This window comes from Drosophila gunungcola, unplaced genomic scaffold (assembly GCF_025200985.1).
Source record: "Drosophila gunungcola strain Sukarami unplaced genomic scaffold, Dgunungcola_SK_2 000064F, whole genome shotgun sequence".
In the NCBI taxonomy this organism is placed as follows: Eukaryota; Metazoa; Arthropoda; class Insecta; order Diptera; family Drosophilidae; genus Drosophila; species Drosophila gunungcola.
The window spans coordinates 86600-105300 of record NW_026453227.1 but is presented as its reverse complement, the minus strand read 5'-3'; the positions used below and the strand labels follow the sequence as shown (position 1 = coordinate 105300).

Here is an 18701-nt window from a genome sequence, read left to right as displayed (position 1 = left end):
TTAAAGGTTAACGTAAATCAAAAAAAGTTGTATGCAAACATTTTAATGTTTAAGTATAATCTATTTCAAACGTTTATAAAAACTTAACATTTTTAAGTGTCAAAACAATAGATTGGTAGATGTATAGCCAATTAAGTGAGATATTAAATTTCAAGTTTTGACATATGTTTCTCAGGGTTTCGATTGAGAAACCGAAACAAAAATATGTACTTTTTATTATTTAAAGTCGGGTGATTTTAAATATTGTTTAAAAACTCATTTAAATTGTTATTTTAAATTTATAGTCTCTGTTAATCACTTAAAATCTTTCTAACTCGTTTCTATTTTAATGTACACACGGCGTATGAGTATATGAAAATTCAATTTTTAAATAAGCCTAACAGATCTGCATCTGATATTTCAATTTAAACTGGAGTTGCAACGCATTTGGAATTAGGAGGGCAGGGCGACAGCCACAAGCCCATCAGCACCGCAGCCTTTCCATTTCCCATTTTCCGCCCGCTTCATCGAGCTCTACATTCACTTCGCTGGCAACTTAAATTTTCCCTTCACCCAACACAGGGACGGATCACAAATAGAGCGGGGCTTTCAACAGGGTTTTCCCTCGGTGGCAGGTGGGGTATGGGTGGTAGTTTTTCAAAGGGGGTTTTCCACAAGCATCTGTGATGCACTGCATCCACGGCAAAAAGTTCATTAATCTAGTTACAAGTTCGCGCAGACAGTTCGCATAATCAATCAATAGACACACGATGGTGGTTCTTTGGGAGGCAAAGAATTCTGGGGCGTAAACATGTTGAAGCCCCCCCCTCTCCCTCCATGGAAAACACCTCCCCCCGCCACCCCACACTCTATGTAGAAGACGGCGTGACTGCTTAAATGGGCGGGGCGTTTGACATTTTTTTGCGGTTTTCTGCCCGATGAGTGACAGGAACAGAATAGCATTTCCTAGGCTGGTTTTCTTCGGCTTTTCTTTGGCTTTGAAAACTGCTAGAGAAACACTGAAAGTGTGGAGGAAAGAAAGTAATTTAGTTGGAAAACGGTCCAAAAAGATTAGATTTGCTTTCTTACTTAATATTGGTAGACCACAAATATTATACAAATGATAAACATGTAGAATTGATAAAAATCATTTTTTATACTAAAATAAAAAATCTTTAATTGTAACAGAAAAGTATTGTGGCAATTTTATTTATAAATTTTATGGCAAATCAAAGTATGTGATATTTTTAAAAATTGATAACCCATCTTTGGTTATATTTTCTGTTAATCACGGGTAATGGTAATACATAAATTTTAATTTCGAGTGATAAAAGGTTTGTTATTTTGAGCTTTACAGAAATAAATCGGCGACAAATAACTAATAGCCTACTTTTTGTTGAGCTCCCCCCCACCTGATTCATTGATCACCGATTTTTGTTCCTCCTCCGCCTGCTTATTGTCCTTTTCCCCTGCGATTCCTTCGATAGGCAGCCGATTACTCCGATTGTCCTGATGCTGATGACGATGATTGTCGCAGCAACAGCAACAGCAACAGCAGCAGCAGCAGGATTGTTGCATTTTTCTCCGCTGCTTTTCCAGACGATTGCGGGCTTTTACTTCGGGATGGCCAAAACAGTGTTCGCACTCGTCATCCGTGGAGGACGAGCTCTCGCCAAAGGGATGCGGCTTTCGATAAATGCAGCAGCACTTCGATTTGCGCCGATTCATGTGCTCGTTATCGATAACGCCGGAATGGAAGCCGACGCGCTTTGCCGTCGGCTCCTTTTGTGCCAATCGGAGGCGGAGCTGGCAGTGAGTGCCCGTCACTTGGTGCACAGAATCGGTGCTATCCGCCGAACTGAATCCGGAATCGGCCTCTTTCCTGGTCGTCTTCGCGGCTTTTCCGGTCGTCCACGGCTCCGTCTCAGTATCGATAGTCGATACCTTAGTCTTTTGCTGATCCATAGTGGAAAACAAGGGGATTGGAGGTGCTTTGTGGAATTTTTTGGACTTTAGAAAACTTTTCCAAAATTAAATTTCTGGATCTGATCTGTCTTGAACAGGAAGTCCTTTTAAAATCAGTAGAAAATGAAGTTTATATCATCGCCATATGTGGTATAAGGTTGTTAAAGTTATAAATAATAAATTGAGTTATTGGAGGAACAATGTGGGCCATTTTAAACTTATTTAAATGAATACTCCTTTGAAAGGTTATAGTCAATTTAATTTGAAATATTCGGAAGTCTTGCATTATTTTCTTGGACAAAAAATAAGGTAGATTCTTAGAACCTATTTTAGAACTGTATTACTTCACATCAATGGGAATAATTGAAGACGTTATTTAAGTTAAAACTTAAGAAATAACTGAATCGATGGCTGTGTTGAGATTGAGGCTGCCTGTAAGCCACCAAGTTTGCTGACCTCTTGCCCTTTCTTTCCCTCTCTTTCTGCCACTGTCTACCCATCTCTCCCTATCTCTCTTTCTCTCGCTTCCTCTCATGTTCTACCCCTCTCCTTCTGGCTGTCTCGTCTCCAGCTTTAGCCGCAGTCATTTTGGCTGCCAAAACTTGTGCACGATTTACGTCAATTGGACAAGAGCCAGGACACGCCTTAACCCCGCAGTGCCCCCCGCCCCATTTAACTCGCAGCTCTCCAGCCCCACCACCCAGTTTTCCACCCAGTTTTCCACCCCATTTTCCCTCCACACTTTCCCAAATCCCACAGCAGCTCCTTTGCCTGGCTCTATGTTTACCTAAAATGCAATTCTCCTTGCCCGCTGCAGTTTTGCATTTATTATTGGTAGACTGGGTGGAAAATGGGAGGGCGGCTTGGAAAAGCCATTTTCCATTTTACTTTACTTTTGCCTTTGAAAATTGCACAAAAAATTCGCCCTCCTACTATGTATAATATATATATATATGTATATATATGTATATATTTTTTTTTATTTACGCATGGCAAATAAATGTTGAAAATAATATGATGGCTGCTGTGTGGGGTTAAAGAACTTTTTGCCAGCTTCGTTTTCATTTTCTTGGCTTTCGGCTTTTTCCTTTTTTTTTTTTTCTATTTTGACTAATTTTTCCTTTATTTTTTGGTGGCCTCGTGTATTTTACTTCTTGTCTGCGTTTATCTGGCATGAGAAGCAAGAAAAATTATGTTTGCAGTGGAAAATAACATGGTAAAAGGGGGGGTTTTGTCTGCTCTGCAGCAGATAATAAAATAAAAAGCCGCAGCGTCCAAAATGCGAAGTGAGCCCAGCCAACGAACCTGAATGAAAAATTATGCTCAATGCTGTTTGCTTAGTTCCGTTTTCCGACGCCCTCCCGGGCGGAAATAGGGCGTGGCCGGGGTTCAAGTGCAATGCACAGGCGAAGTTCGAGGTGACAAATTTGTTTTTTTGGCAAAAATCTTGCTTTAATCAAGTGATTCTATTTGAAATAGTAACGATATTTGCATACATAAAAGTTTGTCAGAATTTCTTACTCGTTCCCAATATTTTCATTTCATTTTACATTAACTATTGTCTTTAGATTGACTGCATTAATCTAGACAACTCAGCAAAAAACTCAATCTGACCTCGATAACCTATTACGAAATACAGATAATTCAATAATTGAAATCCTCTAAGGGTAAGCTATTTCAAAATCAGATTTGTCTTGGTAAATTAATAGGGCTTCAAAAGTGCAGTTTTTGCAAGTTCTTGGAAACTAAGCAATTAATGAAACTGAATGGTCAATTTTAATGCAGATTAAAATAGAAAAATATCACAAGCTTTTAGAAGTAGCCTCTTGTTAAAATTAGAATCTGATAAGTACATTTTTAAGCTCCAAAAAAAAAATAGTTTAGTTTCACCTTTGTGAAAGCTATAGAAATTGTTAATAACAAAAACTATATAAATTAATCATCATTAAGACTAATAAAATAAAATAATTATCGTTAATTATAATTTTTCTTCGCAATAGAGATTCGTTAAGTTCAAAGGAAAAAGTCCTTATTCAGTTTCCCTTAACCGCTTAAGGGCCGCCTGATTCCTTTTTTAGGTACTTTCTGCGACACCCAGTTGCTGAATCACCTAAAACTATTTGCAGGCCATTGGACTAAACACTTTGGCGGCTGCTCTTCACGCACTTAACGGGCAAATAAGTGTTTCCGGTGGGCGACATGGCGGAAAAGCGGAGGCGTTGTGTCCAAGGCAAAGCAAATCCTCGAGCGCCTACGGCCATAACTTCTTTCTGTGTGCCATTGAAATGAAATCTAAAATTCATTACGCATTTTATGCGTCAAAAGGAGATTGGGATTGGAGGGGGAGGAGGAGGTGGGTGGTACGTAATGAGGCGCGTGCCTGGCCTGAATCTGCCCCATCACACAAATGGCATTTATGTCCCAATGGAGACACGCACAAAACGCGACGACAGCAACGCCTTCGACTGCCTCCCGTCTCCGGTTTTCCCTTGGTTTTCCTCCGGACTTTCCTGCATCCCCATCTGCGCGAGCAATTTACCCACCGGAATTGTAAGCTCAAGCGTCCGTGTCTCCTTTGTCGCTGGTGTGGTTGTCTTTGGGGAATAAGATGAATTACATGCTACTTCTACTTCAGGCAGCCCAGCCTCCCTTCCTCCCTTTATCCACGACTCTCTATCGCCGCTCGGCACTCCTCTTCCTGGGAATGCAAAATCATGCAGATAACGCACAAAAAGGTACCAGGAACTAAATCCCCAAGCACATAGTTTCACAGCAGGAAGTCCCTTTAAAAGCAGTGGAACTTAAGCTCTTAGAAAAATGGCAAAAAAATAGCTAAGGGAACAAAGAAAATGAATGAAAAAGGAACGCAGAGGAAAAGAATCCTGAGTAGAAGAATCCAACAAAATATGGAGATGTAGGGAGTTCTTTGAAATACAAAAGGAACCTTGAATAGAAGTACGATATTAAAGTTCGGTAATGTTTATTTGGGTAACTTTAAGAAAATTAAGTGATTTTAAGTTCCGTTGGTCACACTTCTGCAGCGGTGTGACCATGCAACCATTCTTTTAGTCAAATCTACCTCATTATTTATATCAATTTATTAAAACAACTATTTGTGGGAAGTAAAAATATGCAATTAAAATAAATTGATACAATTCCTAAAAGAAAGCGTTTTACTACTTGATTAAAAAAAACAGTCCTACAGAAGCAGAGCTGCATTTTTGAGATAATCAAAGCATAACCTTATTTGCAGCTCGTGTTCCTCATCTGAAACCGATCCGTGGGGATGCCACCCCATGCTGTTCGAAATTTATGGAAATTTCCATTTAACAATTTCCGCCTTGCATCGAAAGCAGTGTGCCGGTAAAAAGGGAGCCAGAGAGCGAAATCAACCGCACGGAAATCATGTCTACGCATCATTCTTTATGCTATTACTTTACTAGTCCACTCCCCATTTCCCCTTTTTTCCCACTATAGTACATTTCTTTTTTTTTTTTTGGCATTCCTGTATTGTATTTGGTTTCGGTTTGTGTGTGTGATTTGGCGTGGCTGTGTGGAAATGTGTGATAAGCAGTTTCCGCCAGGGAATAGACCACATCTTTATATACATATATAGAATATATATGTGGTTTGGAGTGCGAGGATAGCTCTTTGGATGCTTAGGCTTTGCCTTTTTTTCCTTTTCATTGGCGTCAAACTGCCCAACACGACAAACCTACACATAAAACATTTTTAACGAACTTCAAGATTAAAACGTGATATGAATTTGTAACTTTTTAAAAAAAGAGCCGATCGTACAACTAAATTGTTTTCGATTGTTTTAATGTCAGCTGGTCACATTTGTACAGTGTGACCATGCGCCTTATTGAAGCTCTTTTTTCAAAAATTAAGAATCCAATCTATTTTCTTGTTTGGTTTTGAAATTTTTATTTATTTTGAATAATTTCCCATTCAAAACGGTATTCGAGGGGTGGTTTTTCTTAGTGTAGGAATGCACACTTACTTAGAACCACAAAAAAAAGGGGGCAAGGCTTCGGGATTGGGCCACATCTAATAGTTAGGCGGCAAAGGGAAGCGGAAGCTGTGGCTACTAATGCAAATATAATGGCAAATGTTTCGGAAATATATTTCACAGATAAAATTGATAAAGAACACGCTGCCGCCTTTAATCCACCCTCGCCAAATCCATTGTATGCGGCGGCAAGCGGAAAACTATTTGCTCGCATTTTTCCACACTTTTCCTCTCCGCATTATTCAGCATCCACAAACAACGACAACAAAAAAAAAAAGGGAAAGCATCAGAAAGACTACTCCTCACTTGTGATTCCCAAACGTCTTTTGTATCCATTTCTTTTTTTTTTTGCCCTGGGTTTTTTTTATCTGTCAATCTATAACTTTCATCATATTTGAGGATTTTTCAGGCAGGCTAAAAAGGTTGGAGATTCGCCTATTGTAGTCCGTTTTTTGTTATATTTTATAAGAAATTAGATAATTTAAATATTTATCTTAAATAGTAAACGTATTTAAATCATCTGGTTTATTTATATTCACCTAATCAATTCACTTTTAAGATTTTAGTTCAAATGCTATTATCATTTACTGTTACATTTTTTATACTGAACATCCCAGATGGACATAATATCGTAAGTCGTACTCGCAAGACTTTTGTTACCTCTTGACCATTTACATTTGCTGCCACTTAAGCTCACTTTCAACATCTTAATTCGACGTTTCAAGCTCACTTCCCTACTTATTTTTTATCTCCACAATAAATGTCAATTTTGCACTGCTCTCAATCAAATAAGTTTGCTGTTGAAAGTTGAGACTTCCTTTCGCCCTTTCACATCCTTTCAGTTTCTTTTATTTGTCCGAGCTAAAGCTCCAGCTAATTTCTGTCTCTTCTTCCACTTCCGTCTCATTCCTTGGCTCACTCAAACTATTTTTATGATTCTTGAGCTTAAGTAATCGAAATAAATAAAACGGAATCTGTGTCACAGATTTTCTGCCATCTGGCCGAGCAAAATGTAAACAAAATAAATAGGAAAACGACAACGAGGAGGAAAACGGGACCAAGACGATGGCGATGGCGATGGCGATGAAGCCGTTGACAATGGTATTCCCTATAGGGTGGGAGGTCGTTGGGCTGCATCCAACCATTTGTCAGTTGCCCTTAGTGCAGCAACGCAAAAACTCTAATATAAATTCCATTACAATTATATAAATTTCACTCAAGTTTGCAATAATATGAAAGCCTGAGACGCGACAGAAACGAGTTAAGCGAGGGAGCACTGTACTATGGAAAAAATAAAGGACAAATGGTAATGGGAAAGGGGAAAGGGGAAAGGGGAAGGGGTGAAGGGGCAGCAAAAGAAATGCATCATAAATTTTCATGTTGCTTTCGCGATTTTCTATTGTGCTCCACTGGAGAGTGGAGCAATGGACATAAAAAGCCAAGCCCAAGACAGCGGCAACTTTCAACTGGAGTAGTAGTAACTGAAGCTGCTGCCTCTACACAAGAAGAAAAACTATTATTTTAATTTATTTCATAAAAGAAACACTAAAATAGATGCCTAACAACATTCTAGTTTTGAAAGCACTCTTACTTTGTGTCACTTATAAGATCTTGCTTCTATTGTCCAGCTGGTCACACTCTTGAGTGAGACCATGCAGTATATAACAGTTAGGAAATGCTTATGTTAATGTTATAAAAATTATAGACAGTCCTTAGAAGATCCTTAAAAATGCTTACTTCTGATGGATTGCCATGCTTTTATTTTCGCTCAGTGTACTTAGTGCTGTTCTACTGCTGAGGCAGCAATTCTGTGTCCAGCCATAAAGCAGCGAACACAAAAAAATGGGGGTGAAAAAATGCAATACATTCATTTTATGCAAGAAACAGCGCTGGCGAAAAGCAGCAGGAAAAGCTCGCTTTTTGGTGAAAAACTGTAAATTCCCATTAGAATTGCGCCAGTGGCGAGAGGGGAAAACGCATCGTGAAGGAAGGAAGAAAGTAAGCCGAGGAAATGAAATGAAACCAAAAATGTAACGAAAAGCGGACTCCGAGGAGATGGAAGAGGGTAAGTAGGTAAGTGTATGCTATGTTACATGCATAAATAAGTAACCAACAACAAAATGGCAAGAGGCAGCAGTAAGTAATACAAGAAATAAAAACATTAAACTTGAGGAAACCAAAATTAAACGATTTTTTTTTTTTTTTTTTTTTGAAAGAAAACATGGAGATATAAAAGGAGCTTTAGGAAATTAAAGCACAGGTAGAAAATTAAAGAGAAAAATAGAGAAGATCGAAATATAGACAACAAAATAAAATTTTGGTTAAAATTAAAAAATAGTGTTTTGATTTCTTTGCACTTTATTGTTTTTTTGTTTGAATTGTAATTTCTTGACTAAATGGGATAAGAATATACAACATTTAGTTTCTAAAGATATACTTCTTAATAAAAGTTATATTACAAATTGATTAAATATATGGTTAAAGCAAAAATAATTTAACTTTTGAATTAAAGTTAACAGAAAATGTGTAGTTCGATTTTGAATAAAATGAAATTTAAACAGATTCAAACTTGTTGACTATTATAACTTAATGTAAAAAAAATGTATGTCGTTGAGATGGTCTTCTTGTTGAGCATTTTTCGGTTCAGTTTTTAGTTTTTTGCCCCACTGTGTGTGCTGGCAAAAGGTGGCGAGTTCAAATGCACCTAGCAAAGTGCCTCCGCTGAGCTTAAAAGAAATGACTTCTTGTTCCGCCAGCAGTTACCTCTTTTCCAGCATTTCTCACCCATTTATTTTTTTTGTGTTCTTATAATTTTTTTTTCTATTTTCTTATGTGTTTTTTTTTCATTTTTTTTTTTGCGTTAGTGCAAACGAAGTTTACGCGTGCTGATGCAGATAATGACAGTCAGTCAGTCAGTCAGAGAAAAGGGGGGCGAGAGGACGAAGTGGATCCATGGAGATGGTCGGACGTTTTCTGCCTTTTGGAAAGTTGTTACCTATTAGGAGCACACACACGGGCGAGGACTTCCTGCTCCTTCTGTCCCTTGGAATTTCTCCGGGCACCGAGCAATTACAGAGAAAGCATCGGCAGGATAAGGATAAGGATAAGGATAGCGAATCGAGGCTGAAAGGAAAGGGGTTTGGGGTCCGGGGTCCGGAGTCTGGTCCAACGACCTGAAATCTTTTCTCGGCTCCATCTTCAGGCCATAATTGCTTGGCAAGTTAATAAGTGGCAAGTCAAAAAGCTTATCCCCTGGACCCTAAGCCCCTTGCACTTTTCTTCCCATTTCCCAGGAGAAACGCCTCGCATATAGACACACATACACACATACAGACATACACACATTCCCACTTAAGCGCCAAGTTGCATTCCATTGCAGCTGAGAGCCAGGAAAATGCTCGGCTTTTCCTAGAGCTCAGGCATTTTAATTAGCGCATTACCAGCAAGAAAGAGACGAGCGGTAAGACGAACCTCTCGACAATCGACAAAACCACCTCTCGACACCAATTTTTTTATGGCCAGATGTATAAACGATATGGAAGCACGGGGTACAGTGCGTCGCAGGGATGTAAGGATGGCAAAAATGCTGTTTCTTTCATCCACCAGTTTTAACTATTAAATCCAAAAGGGTTTTTCCTAATTAAAATTAATGAATGCAATATAATTAAGACAAAAATCCTCATTACAGTTTTAAGAATTTGTTGCACGGTATAACTAAACGATTAACATTTAAATTCAAAGCTTAAAAATAATATGTAAGAATCTATAACAGAAATTATTAACAATTCATTTCGAAAACAGAACGCTATCTTGGTATATAATAATGCTGCTTAAAAAACTTAGTCCAGTATTTAGCAAGCCAAAGAATTTTAAATAATAAATAAATAACTATAAATAGCACGCAACATAATTTAAAAGTACATAAATAAGTATTAAATTAGACCACATAGTAAAAACTTATATATGGTTTTAAATATGGTTTTTTCGTGTTTTTATAATTGACAAGCCTTAGGTATTGTAAATGGACTGAGAACTTGTTTAAATCTTTCCCTTTTGATTAAGCGAAATATTAAGTTTTTTCATTTGTGTACCCCATATAATATTTCATACAATTTCCCATTTTGCTTATTTCTGAATATTTGTTTTCACCCAGCAAAAACGTTCAACTTTTTGTCAGTCCCCAAGCGTTTTCTGGCTGTCAGCCGCACACTTTTGCCATATTCCCTCACCTTTTGGGCTAATAAAACTCGATTCCAATCGAACAGCAAGTTGGGTTAAAGCAAAGAAAGCAAGCAAAATGCCAAATTCGAAGTCAGCTTGCCAATCAATGTTCGCGTGGGGCGATAAACGATTGCTGTTGCAGTGCTCCACGAGTCAAACTTTGTGCAGATGGAGTTGAGTCCTGGTTGCAGGAACTCCCTCGACCGTGTCCAGGGGAAAAAAAAATGTGTCCCTCTGTCAGGTGTTGCAACGAAGTATAAATGATGTTGCAGCTGCCACTTGGGGGACGCAAAAGAAAAGGGCATAATATTGAGGATTTGCCCTTTTGCTGGAAAATCAATTTCAATTTCAATTCCAATTCCGTATTTAACATTTTGATTAATGCAAGCACTGTCGAATATGCAAAGTTTGCGTAGAGTTTTTCTTGCATTTCTCCTGCACTTTTTCTCCTTTTTTTTTGCGACAATGGCCACTTGACACATGCTTAAGTACACACCCACACACACACAGATCCACAAGCGAGTAGGTAGGGACATGAGGATATAGCATTGCCACATCTGCTCCCGTTTGCCGTTTGGCTTTTTGCAAAGCCAAATGTTGTCAAATAATATTTACCCAGCCACACACACATGGGAAATATGCTGGATATTGGAGATACGTATGCCCAAGGAGTTCCACAGAAATGAAATGCAAAGTGTGGGCTAAAAAGTTTAAAGTGTGGCAAAATCCATAAGACTGAACATGTCAGGAAAGAAAAGAGTATAAAAGAGAAAAATTGTTAAAATAAATCTATGGGTATAAAAATAAGTGTGTTTGCCAACAATGCTGTATTATTTTTTGCACACATAAAGCTGCTCTTACTGATACTAAAACTCGATTTTTTAATTACGGGTTTGAAAACTCGAGAATTTAACGCTGATCACTTTTCAACCCATTTGTATGCTTAGTTTTTAAAAATATTTGAATGATTTTAGGGCTGGTGACCCAAAACTGCACTCCAAAGAGTCTAAGACTTTAACAAGATCCCGCTGTAGCAAGATTCAACTTCTGATCCTTTAAGTATTGCTAGCCATCCATAGTCATTCACTTAAGTTGATAAATGTTAAGACCAAAAACCATTGAAAAAAATTATAACAAGATATGGCCACTTCGCAATGGAATTATACATATATATTCGTGGGTTCCCGTAGGAATTAGCATCTTACCCCTTTTTCCATGGGCGTCGGCGACCGTCGAGTGGCATGTTTCAAATTACACGCCTCGCCAGGCCGGGAAAACTTAACGAAAATAAATAAAACATATATAAAGGACACTGGAGCGTAACCGTTTTGCCGGCAAAGAGGAAAAGCGGCGACATGTTCAATCTGTCCAAGTCACGGCGTCTGCGTTCGTCCCTTCCAATCCGAACTTTATCGGCAATAATTCTCAACTGTCCGTTTATGTCTCTGTTTCGCCTTTGGCTCCTCCGAAATATATATATATATATATATATATATATATATATATATATATATATATATATATATGCATGCATAGATATAGACATAGATATAGTTATATATTTGTATTTAATATCGGGAGACAGACAAACAATCATATCGGGCTATTTACGGCAGCCAGCCAGAAACCAGAACCGTAAAAGATACAATTCATAAAGCCGGGAATGGAGCTCAAAGACAAAAGTTGGACAAAACACTTTTGCAAGGAGACGTGGTGGAAAAGCGTTTTATAGATAGCAAAATCAGGCAGCACCCACACACCCACACACCCACACGCACACACACATGTCCTGGTGGCTGGGAAAACTTTTGTGTTGGTCCCTTGTTGTTTGTATTTTGTTTAGATGGCATAAATTAGATACGTGCCCGCCCAAGTCCCGGGCATGGCATCCCACCAAATCCTTCTCTTTCGATTGTTTGGGCTTTAAACAAACAAAGGCGGCGAAGGAAAGGGGTTCTGCTGGAGGAGCACTCCCCGCACTGGTGTGTCACAGATTGTGTCCTGCTGGTCCTTTTGGCCATCATAACAGTGCGCCATCATATATATTTGCCCTCAACTTGGCGGCCCGCAAAAACTGCAAATTGCAGTTTGGACTGGCCAAACAATTTTCTGATTAATTTCAAGTTTTGTGTAAACTGTTGAAACATTCCATGACGATGACGATGACGATGACGATGACGACGACGCCCTCTTGTGAGTGCCCCGAAAATTGTTTTCGCCGGCTTTTCAGCATTTCCGCTGGCCTTTTTGTGCCGATAGCCGAAATGAAAAGTTTTCCCCTCTTCACTGAATGGCTGAGCAAACTGCGAGCGAGGGAGCGAGATCTAAATAAATAATTAGTTCGCATTTATTTCATTAGACAAACCGGAATCCCGTGGCAAAAACTTTTGCGGATAACTTAAGACCCTAAATGGGTGCCAAGAAAATGACTTTGGAAACATATGTGCTAAAATGTCCCAATCCTGTAATTTGTCTTAAAACAACTCAACATATTTGGGTCAAATTTGTTTTTTGGTTACTTATTGGATATTAAGTGGTTTTTCTTTGTATTTTTAATGTACTGTGCACTCATTTTCAAAAGGTTGCATAGTTACTAATAATTTTGAATCACAATGTAAATGCCATAACACCAAGAACCAATTTTCCCATACCCCTTTCAATTGATTTCACAATTTTCTGTTCACTAATTGCAATTATTAGTTTTATCTCGTATTTAGCTCGACAAATCCCTGTTGATTTGTGGAATATGCAAGTCACCTTAACTCTTCATTATCTCATCATCTAATTAATCCGCTTTAATCTCCTTCAATTATCCCCTTTGATCATCCGGCATTCAAAGGAAATCCCATGCTCGTTGCTCTGGTTTTATTTTTTGCCTCGTTTTCCATTTTCCAAATGCCGCGCCCCCTTTTCACCATTCCCAGTTCGTTCCCGCTGATGAAACTTTCAATTAGCGCCAAGTGTAAAATGGAGCAGCAGCGGTGGCATCATTTTCATCAAATTACCAGTGACACCGACAACCGATTCCCTGGCGCTTTTCCGCCGACCCCCCAGGCGGATGCCACGCCCCCAGCTTTTCTACTCACCACCCGCCCTACCCCGCCCCCTTATGGGCGCAGCAGCAGCAGCAGCAGAGCAGCGTGTTCATCTTCTGCCACGGTTTTAGCCATTTTCATTTCTGCTCGACGATGACACAAAATGTCGGTCACTTGCGGCTTACCCCAAACCATCCAGTTGCTTGTTCCGCATTTTCCCACCCCCTCGCAGCATTTTCCCACGTCCCCCCAACCACCCACTTCGGTGTGCCCAATTTGTAGAATGCTGCAAATAGCCAGGAAAATTACCTCATGCGCATTTTCTTATTACAGAAATGTGCATAAGAAAATGGACGTAATGAAAAAATCTGAATAACAACAACAACAAGCAAAAAACAACAAGAGGAGGAATGAGGAAGGTTGAAAAGGAAAAGCCAGCGGAAAACGCAGTGGGGGAAAAATAGTCGAAGTAGAAAATACCTGTTGGGAATTCAACGGAAATGAAACAATTTATTTTAAAATATTCAACTGAAATTAATGGGATTTGCCGAGAGTGAAAATGGAACAATTAGTTATACATTAAAAATTTATGCATTCACGTTTTACGCATAAAAGAAAAATAAATATAAAAAATAAAAAGAGTATTGAAATGTATTCTTTCAATAACGAGGGCAAAAAAACATATGAATAGAAGACCTAACGAAATGAAAAATTATATCATTAGATAATAACAAAATAATTTGAGAATACAAATGGAATGTATAAATTTGAGAATCATAAAAGAAGATATTAATACAGTTTTGAGTCCAAATTATAAGGAAATAAAACAACTGAAAGCAAATGGAAAACTATAACATTTTTGAGAAAATAATGTTAAAGATGTCCGACATTTCGAAGAAGAACGGATTGAAATACGGGGGGAAAAAAACTTGATAAAATAGAAAAACGGAACAGAGACTAATGGAAACCGAATGAAGGAACGAAAGGAAATAGAGTGGTAATCAAATATTTGTCTATGGGGCAACAACATTGAAAAAGTGAAGCGGATCAAAACTTGCGATAAAACGAGAAATGCAATGGAATGGAACAGAGGAAAAGTCACCTGCCCTGCATTTTCTTTTCTCTTGTTTTTTTTTCTGTTTTGCATTTGTATCCCCACCTCTGGAAATAACTGGCTGCAAATTGAAAATGCCAAGGCGAAAAAAAAACAGGACAACATAATGGAGAATCTGGAGACAAGGAACAAACGGAATGCAAATGACGCAAAAATGGAAATGGATGGAAATTGAAAAGAGCAGGGTAACGGGTGGAGGTGGTGGGAAAATAGGGCAAAATGAAAAATAATTAGCGCAATTAATGACCACGTAATTAGCGCTTCAAATCTATCCCGCTCCCTCTCGCTCTGTGCATCTATTCCCTCTCTTTTTGCCACAATGTGTGCAGTGGCACGTAAAGTGTAACCCATACCCCTCTCCCCACCCACCATTTTCCGCCTTTTCCCAACACTTTCCACCCACCCAACACCGCCACCTTCATTAATAGTTCGCTGTGGCTACGTTTGATAACTCTATCGTAGTCCGGTTGCCACTGATTTTCCTTTTTCCCACTTTTCCATTTTGCCCGTAGAGAGAGAGAAGATGAAAAGTGGAGAGCAGATCCCAACGACACGCTAATGAATGCACGATGGCCCCGTTTCATTTTCCAAAGGGGGTTTCCATCGGAAATGCAACTCTGTCATGGCATTTCTTCATCAGCATTTGAGGTTAGCGGAAAATCCACGCAGATCAGCGGGGAAAAGTGTGCAAATGGACGGCGGCTAATTAAAAATGGCCTTTGATTAGGCCAAAATGTTAAATTAACATTAGTGCGCGCTAAGAGGCGCTTTTGGTTTTTCAGTCAACGAGCTATTAGAATAATGCCAATTCACTTGGGTTTCTGGAAAATTAGGAGAATTAGTGTGGCTAACGTTTTAAATGGTGTTTATTTTATAAAAAAAAATAATAATTAGCACACGTAAGTGAAATGAACATAAGCTATGTCCTTAGATCATATGCTTAAATAAATGAAATTCCTTTAAAAACAATGCAGCTGAAAATCTAAAAGGTATAAATAAAATAAATTCTAAATGCTAGTCTAAGTTAGGCTGGTAAATATAAGATTTTATTTTTATAATATAATAAATAAGATAAAAAAAACCCATAGAAACTCGGGGAAAACGCCTCGCTTCTCAAGTTATCCCCACTTGCACGGGGCAAAAAATTCTTCCGATCCCTTAACTTATGAACAACTTAAGAATTCATTGTCTACACATGGTGCCCAGGACCTCGCGCAGCAGGACCTCCTGGGAAAATGGGGTCGGAAGTGGGAAAAGTCCTTCACTGGTTTGGCGAATGAAAAACGAAAAACTGTCATCATGTGACGGGAATCAATCTAAAGTCATTTTATAACCCGAAAAGTCATAAATCTAACTTTAATGTTTTAAACGTGACTGCGGCACGAGGTCCCCGGACCACGCCCCACCCCCATCACCTACCGCCTACCGCCCACTCGCCTACATGTGTAACGATGTGAGTGAGAAAGAGAGGGACAGACAAACCTCCGGCATTGAAATTGGAAAAGTAAAACAAGCAAATGAATGTATTTCCGTTTGGGATTTTTCACTTTCCGGCTTCGGAGAAGGAAGTCGAGGAAAAGCTGGGACGATGGGGCGTTGTGGGAGGTGGGGAGGTGTTTTTCGAAGTCACCAATGGGGGCGTGGCCAATTCGAAAGAATGTGTCGGTGTGTGTGAGTATGTGTGTATGTGTGCGAGTGTGGGCAAAACACTATAAATGACAAAACGAATTCAAGGAGAAGTCGTCGAGCTGAGACAGGAAAATAGATAGAAAATTTTATTAAATGGGCATCAAAACTATTTGGCGTGTCCTCAACAGGGGCGTGCAAGGATGGGAGTTTTCCTTTTGGCTGCGGGGTAAAGGAAAATCTCCTTAGCTAAATTCATGGGCCAAATGGCGTAGCATACTTACATGCGCCACACATAAAATTCAAGCACCGCATGCGGTCAACGAAGGTGAACACTACAGCTGGAGTGAGAGGGCCAGATGCGGGGGAAAGAGACGGAGAGAGATGCCCCGGCAGTGTGTGACAGGATTAATTAAGTGGCGGCAATGGAATCGTGTCCATAACGAATTGTGAGATTAATAAGGCCCAAACTGGGGATGAGCAAAAACTGCAAAAGAAGATTCCTTACAGCTCACAAATCTTAAAGACATGAACGTAAAATAAGGAAAATAATACAACAACAATACAACAAGATAAAATAAAAAATAAATAAAAGTATTGTCCCTTGTAAAATCTATTCCGCTAGAGATTTTTAAATATATATAAGATGGGAGTATTAAATGCTGTATCAAGCTAAGTTAGATAAAATGTTTGTAAAAAAATAAAAAAATAAAAACAAATTAATCAAGATTCCAATTAGCCTCTTTATTCCCCTCTTAATAATGTACTTTTAAAAACTTTATTACAATTACATTTATATTATAAAAATATGTTAAATGCACATTTCAATAAAAAACTTTTGTTAAATACCAAAACTTCACATCCCTCTTATGTGCACTAAAAATGTTCAAAGGAGAAATGCTTGAACTGAGGTCAAACGGATATTTTACTGATTTTTTTGTAGCTCTCTCGCAGGGTTATCTTCTTTATGGTGTTTATCACGAATTAACTATCGCTTCAAATAATCCGTTTTATTGTGTGTAGAAATCGTTTATGCAATGCGAGTGTCTTTTTTTACTGCCCATAATTTGGGGATAAAAAATTGCACTCACTCTGTGAACTCTTCTCTCGCAAATTGTGTTGGGATTGTACAAAGTTAGGCCAAAAAACCAAATCGAATATGCCCATTTTGGCCAAATCCAATGGCCATCAAAGTATAATAACCAACAAACCGAAATCGCATTTACAGATATAGATTTTTCCGAAATTTATCGCCCCTGGGGAACCAATATATATACCTACATATATATTCTTTCCAGTGTGTGTGCTCATGTGTGTGTAATTTAATCAATAAGAAAATCGTCTTTTCACTTACATACACATCATTACATTTGGGCGCATAAATTGATGATGCTCCGGGGGGGAAAATTCACGTGGGCTTACCTGAAAAAAAGAGGCGGAAAATGAGGAAAAGTTTGCAAATTTTAGTAAGCGATTTGCGGCAGTAAATGGTACATTTAGTAGAGATATGCGGGCTTTTGTGTTACATCAAGAAAATACATTATATTTAAACACCGTTGCCGACTAAGATGTGTAGGGCCCAAGGGGAAATAACGAACGAAAAACAAATAATGGTCTGCAATTTATTTGTGTCGAGAATGCCTTTTCAATATTTTAAATTGCAAATATAAAGTTTCTAAAGTTTGCTTAAAACAAAAACAAAATATGTTACTTAAGTTCTTATTATTTTTAAAGCTTGTCATGCTTGAAAACAATAACTAAGCAAACAAAGCAAATAAAAGGACTTTAGAGCGCTTTGAATCTTGCTCTCCCCCCTTTTGTGGAGTGTAGTTCGCAAGCATGACATGGGCTGAGGAATGTCCGACCTGCCACCGCCTTACACTCCCGAAACACACTGTACACGTGCATATTCGGATCTCATTTTAAATTCAATTTGCGGTCGAGTGTGAGATTTTTGCCATTGTGCCCCGAGATGGACGCACGTGCGACAATTGTTTGAGCTGTTTAATCACAATGCGGTTGGATTTACCCGGTTCAGTTCGGTGCGAATCGGTTTGAGGTTTGAGGTTGGGGCTTGGGATTGGGATTGGGGTTTTGGGGCAGGCTTTCGGGTCATATTTAATTCATTTTATTATTATGGTTATTGTCCTTGTTGCGGGATTGTCGAGAAGGAAATGGTTATGGTTATTGGACCAGAGTTTTTGCGGGGGTGCTGAAACTAAGCACAATTTACAATGATGGCGAGAATTTTCCAATTTAACAAACAATTCAATTAATGCAAATTACAATAGGAATCGGCACTAATGAATATTTTATGACGAAACTAATTTCATTTTCATATATATACATACATAATACACGGACATCGCAGCAGCTGGGCATCGATTGTAAATTGTTTACACGCCGCGGGGCCCATAAAATGATGAAATCAACTCCGCCCTTATGTCCCCGATTGCTCAGCCCCTCCACCCCCCGCCCCTCTATAATTTCCCTGGCTCCACACCCCTGAAATCTCCGCTTATAATTGCCACAAATGTTGCTCCGACAACACAAACGACAGAGGGGTGAAATTGAACATTCCCAGGATCGTAATAGTGTCCTCGCGGAGAGTGGGGGAAATAGTCCTGAAGGCAGGGACAGAGGAGCGTCCACAAAATGCTAATTGTCCGGGGTGTCGATGAAAATGTCGCCCACCAGCGAGGTGATTCAGAAATTAACCAACATAACCATATCGGCCACAATTTCAACT

The 18701-nt window shown here is 38.9% G+C and overlaps 1 protein-coding gene and 1 pseudogene across 1 annotated transcript; both read right to left on the bottom strand.

Moving 5' to 3' along the window:
• Positions 1-1188: 1188 nt before the first annotated feature.
• Positions 1189-2051, bottom strand: LOC128264306 (E3 ubiquitin-protein ligase PPP1R11). The gene has a single exon (XM_052999721.1). The coding sequence runs from the start codon at positions 1942-1944 to the stop codon at positions 1366-1368; it is 579 nt and encodes a 192-aa protein (XP_052855681.1). The 5' UTR covers positions 1945-2051; the 3' UTR covers positions 1189-1365.
• Positions 2052-4500: 2449 nt separating this feature from the next.
• On the bottom strand, positions 4501-15117 carry LOC128264283 (uncharacterized; annotated as a pseudogene).
• Between the last annotated feature and the right edge of the window lie 3584 nt (positions 15118-18701).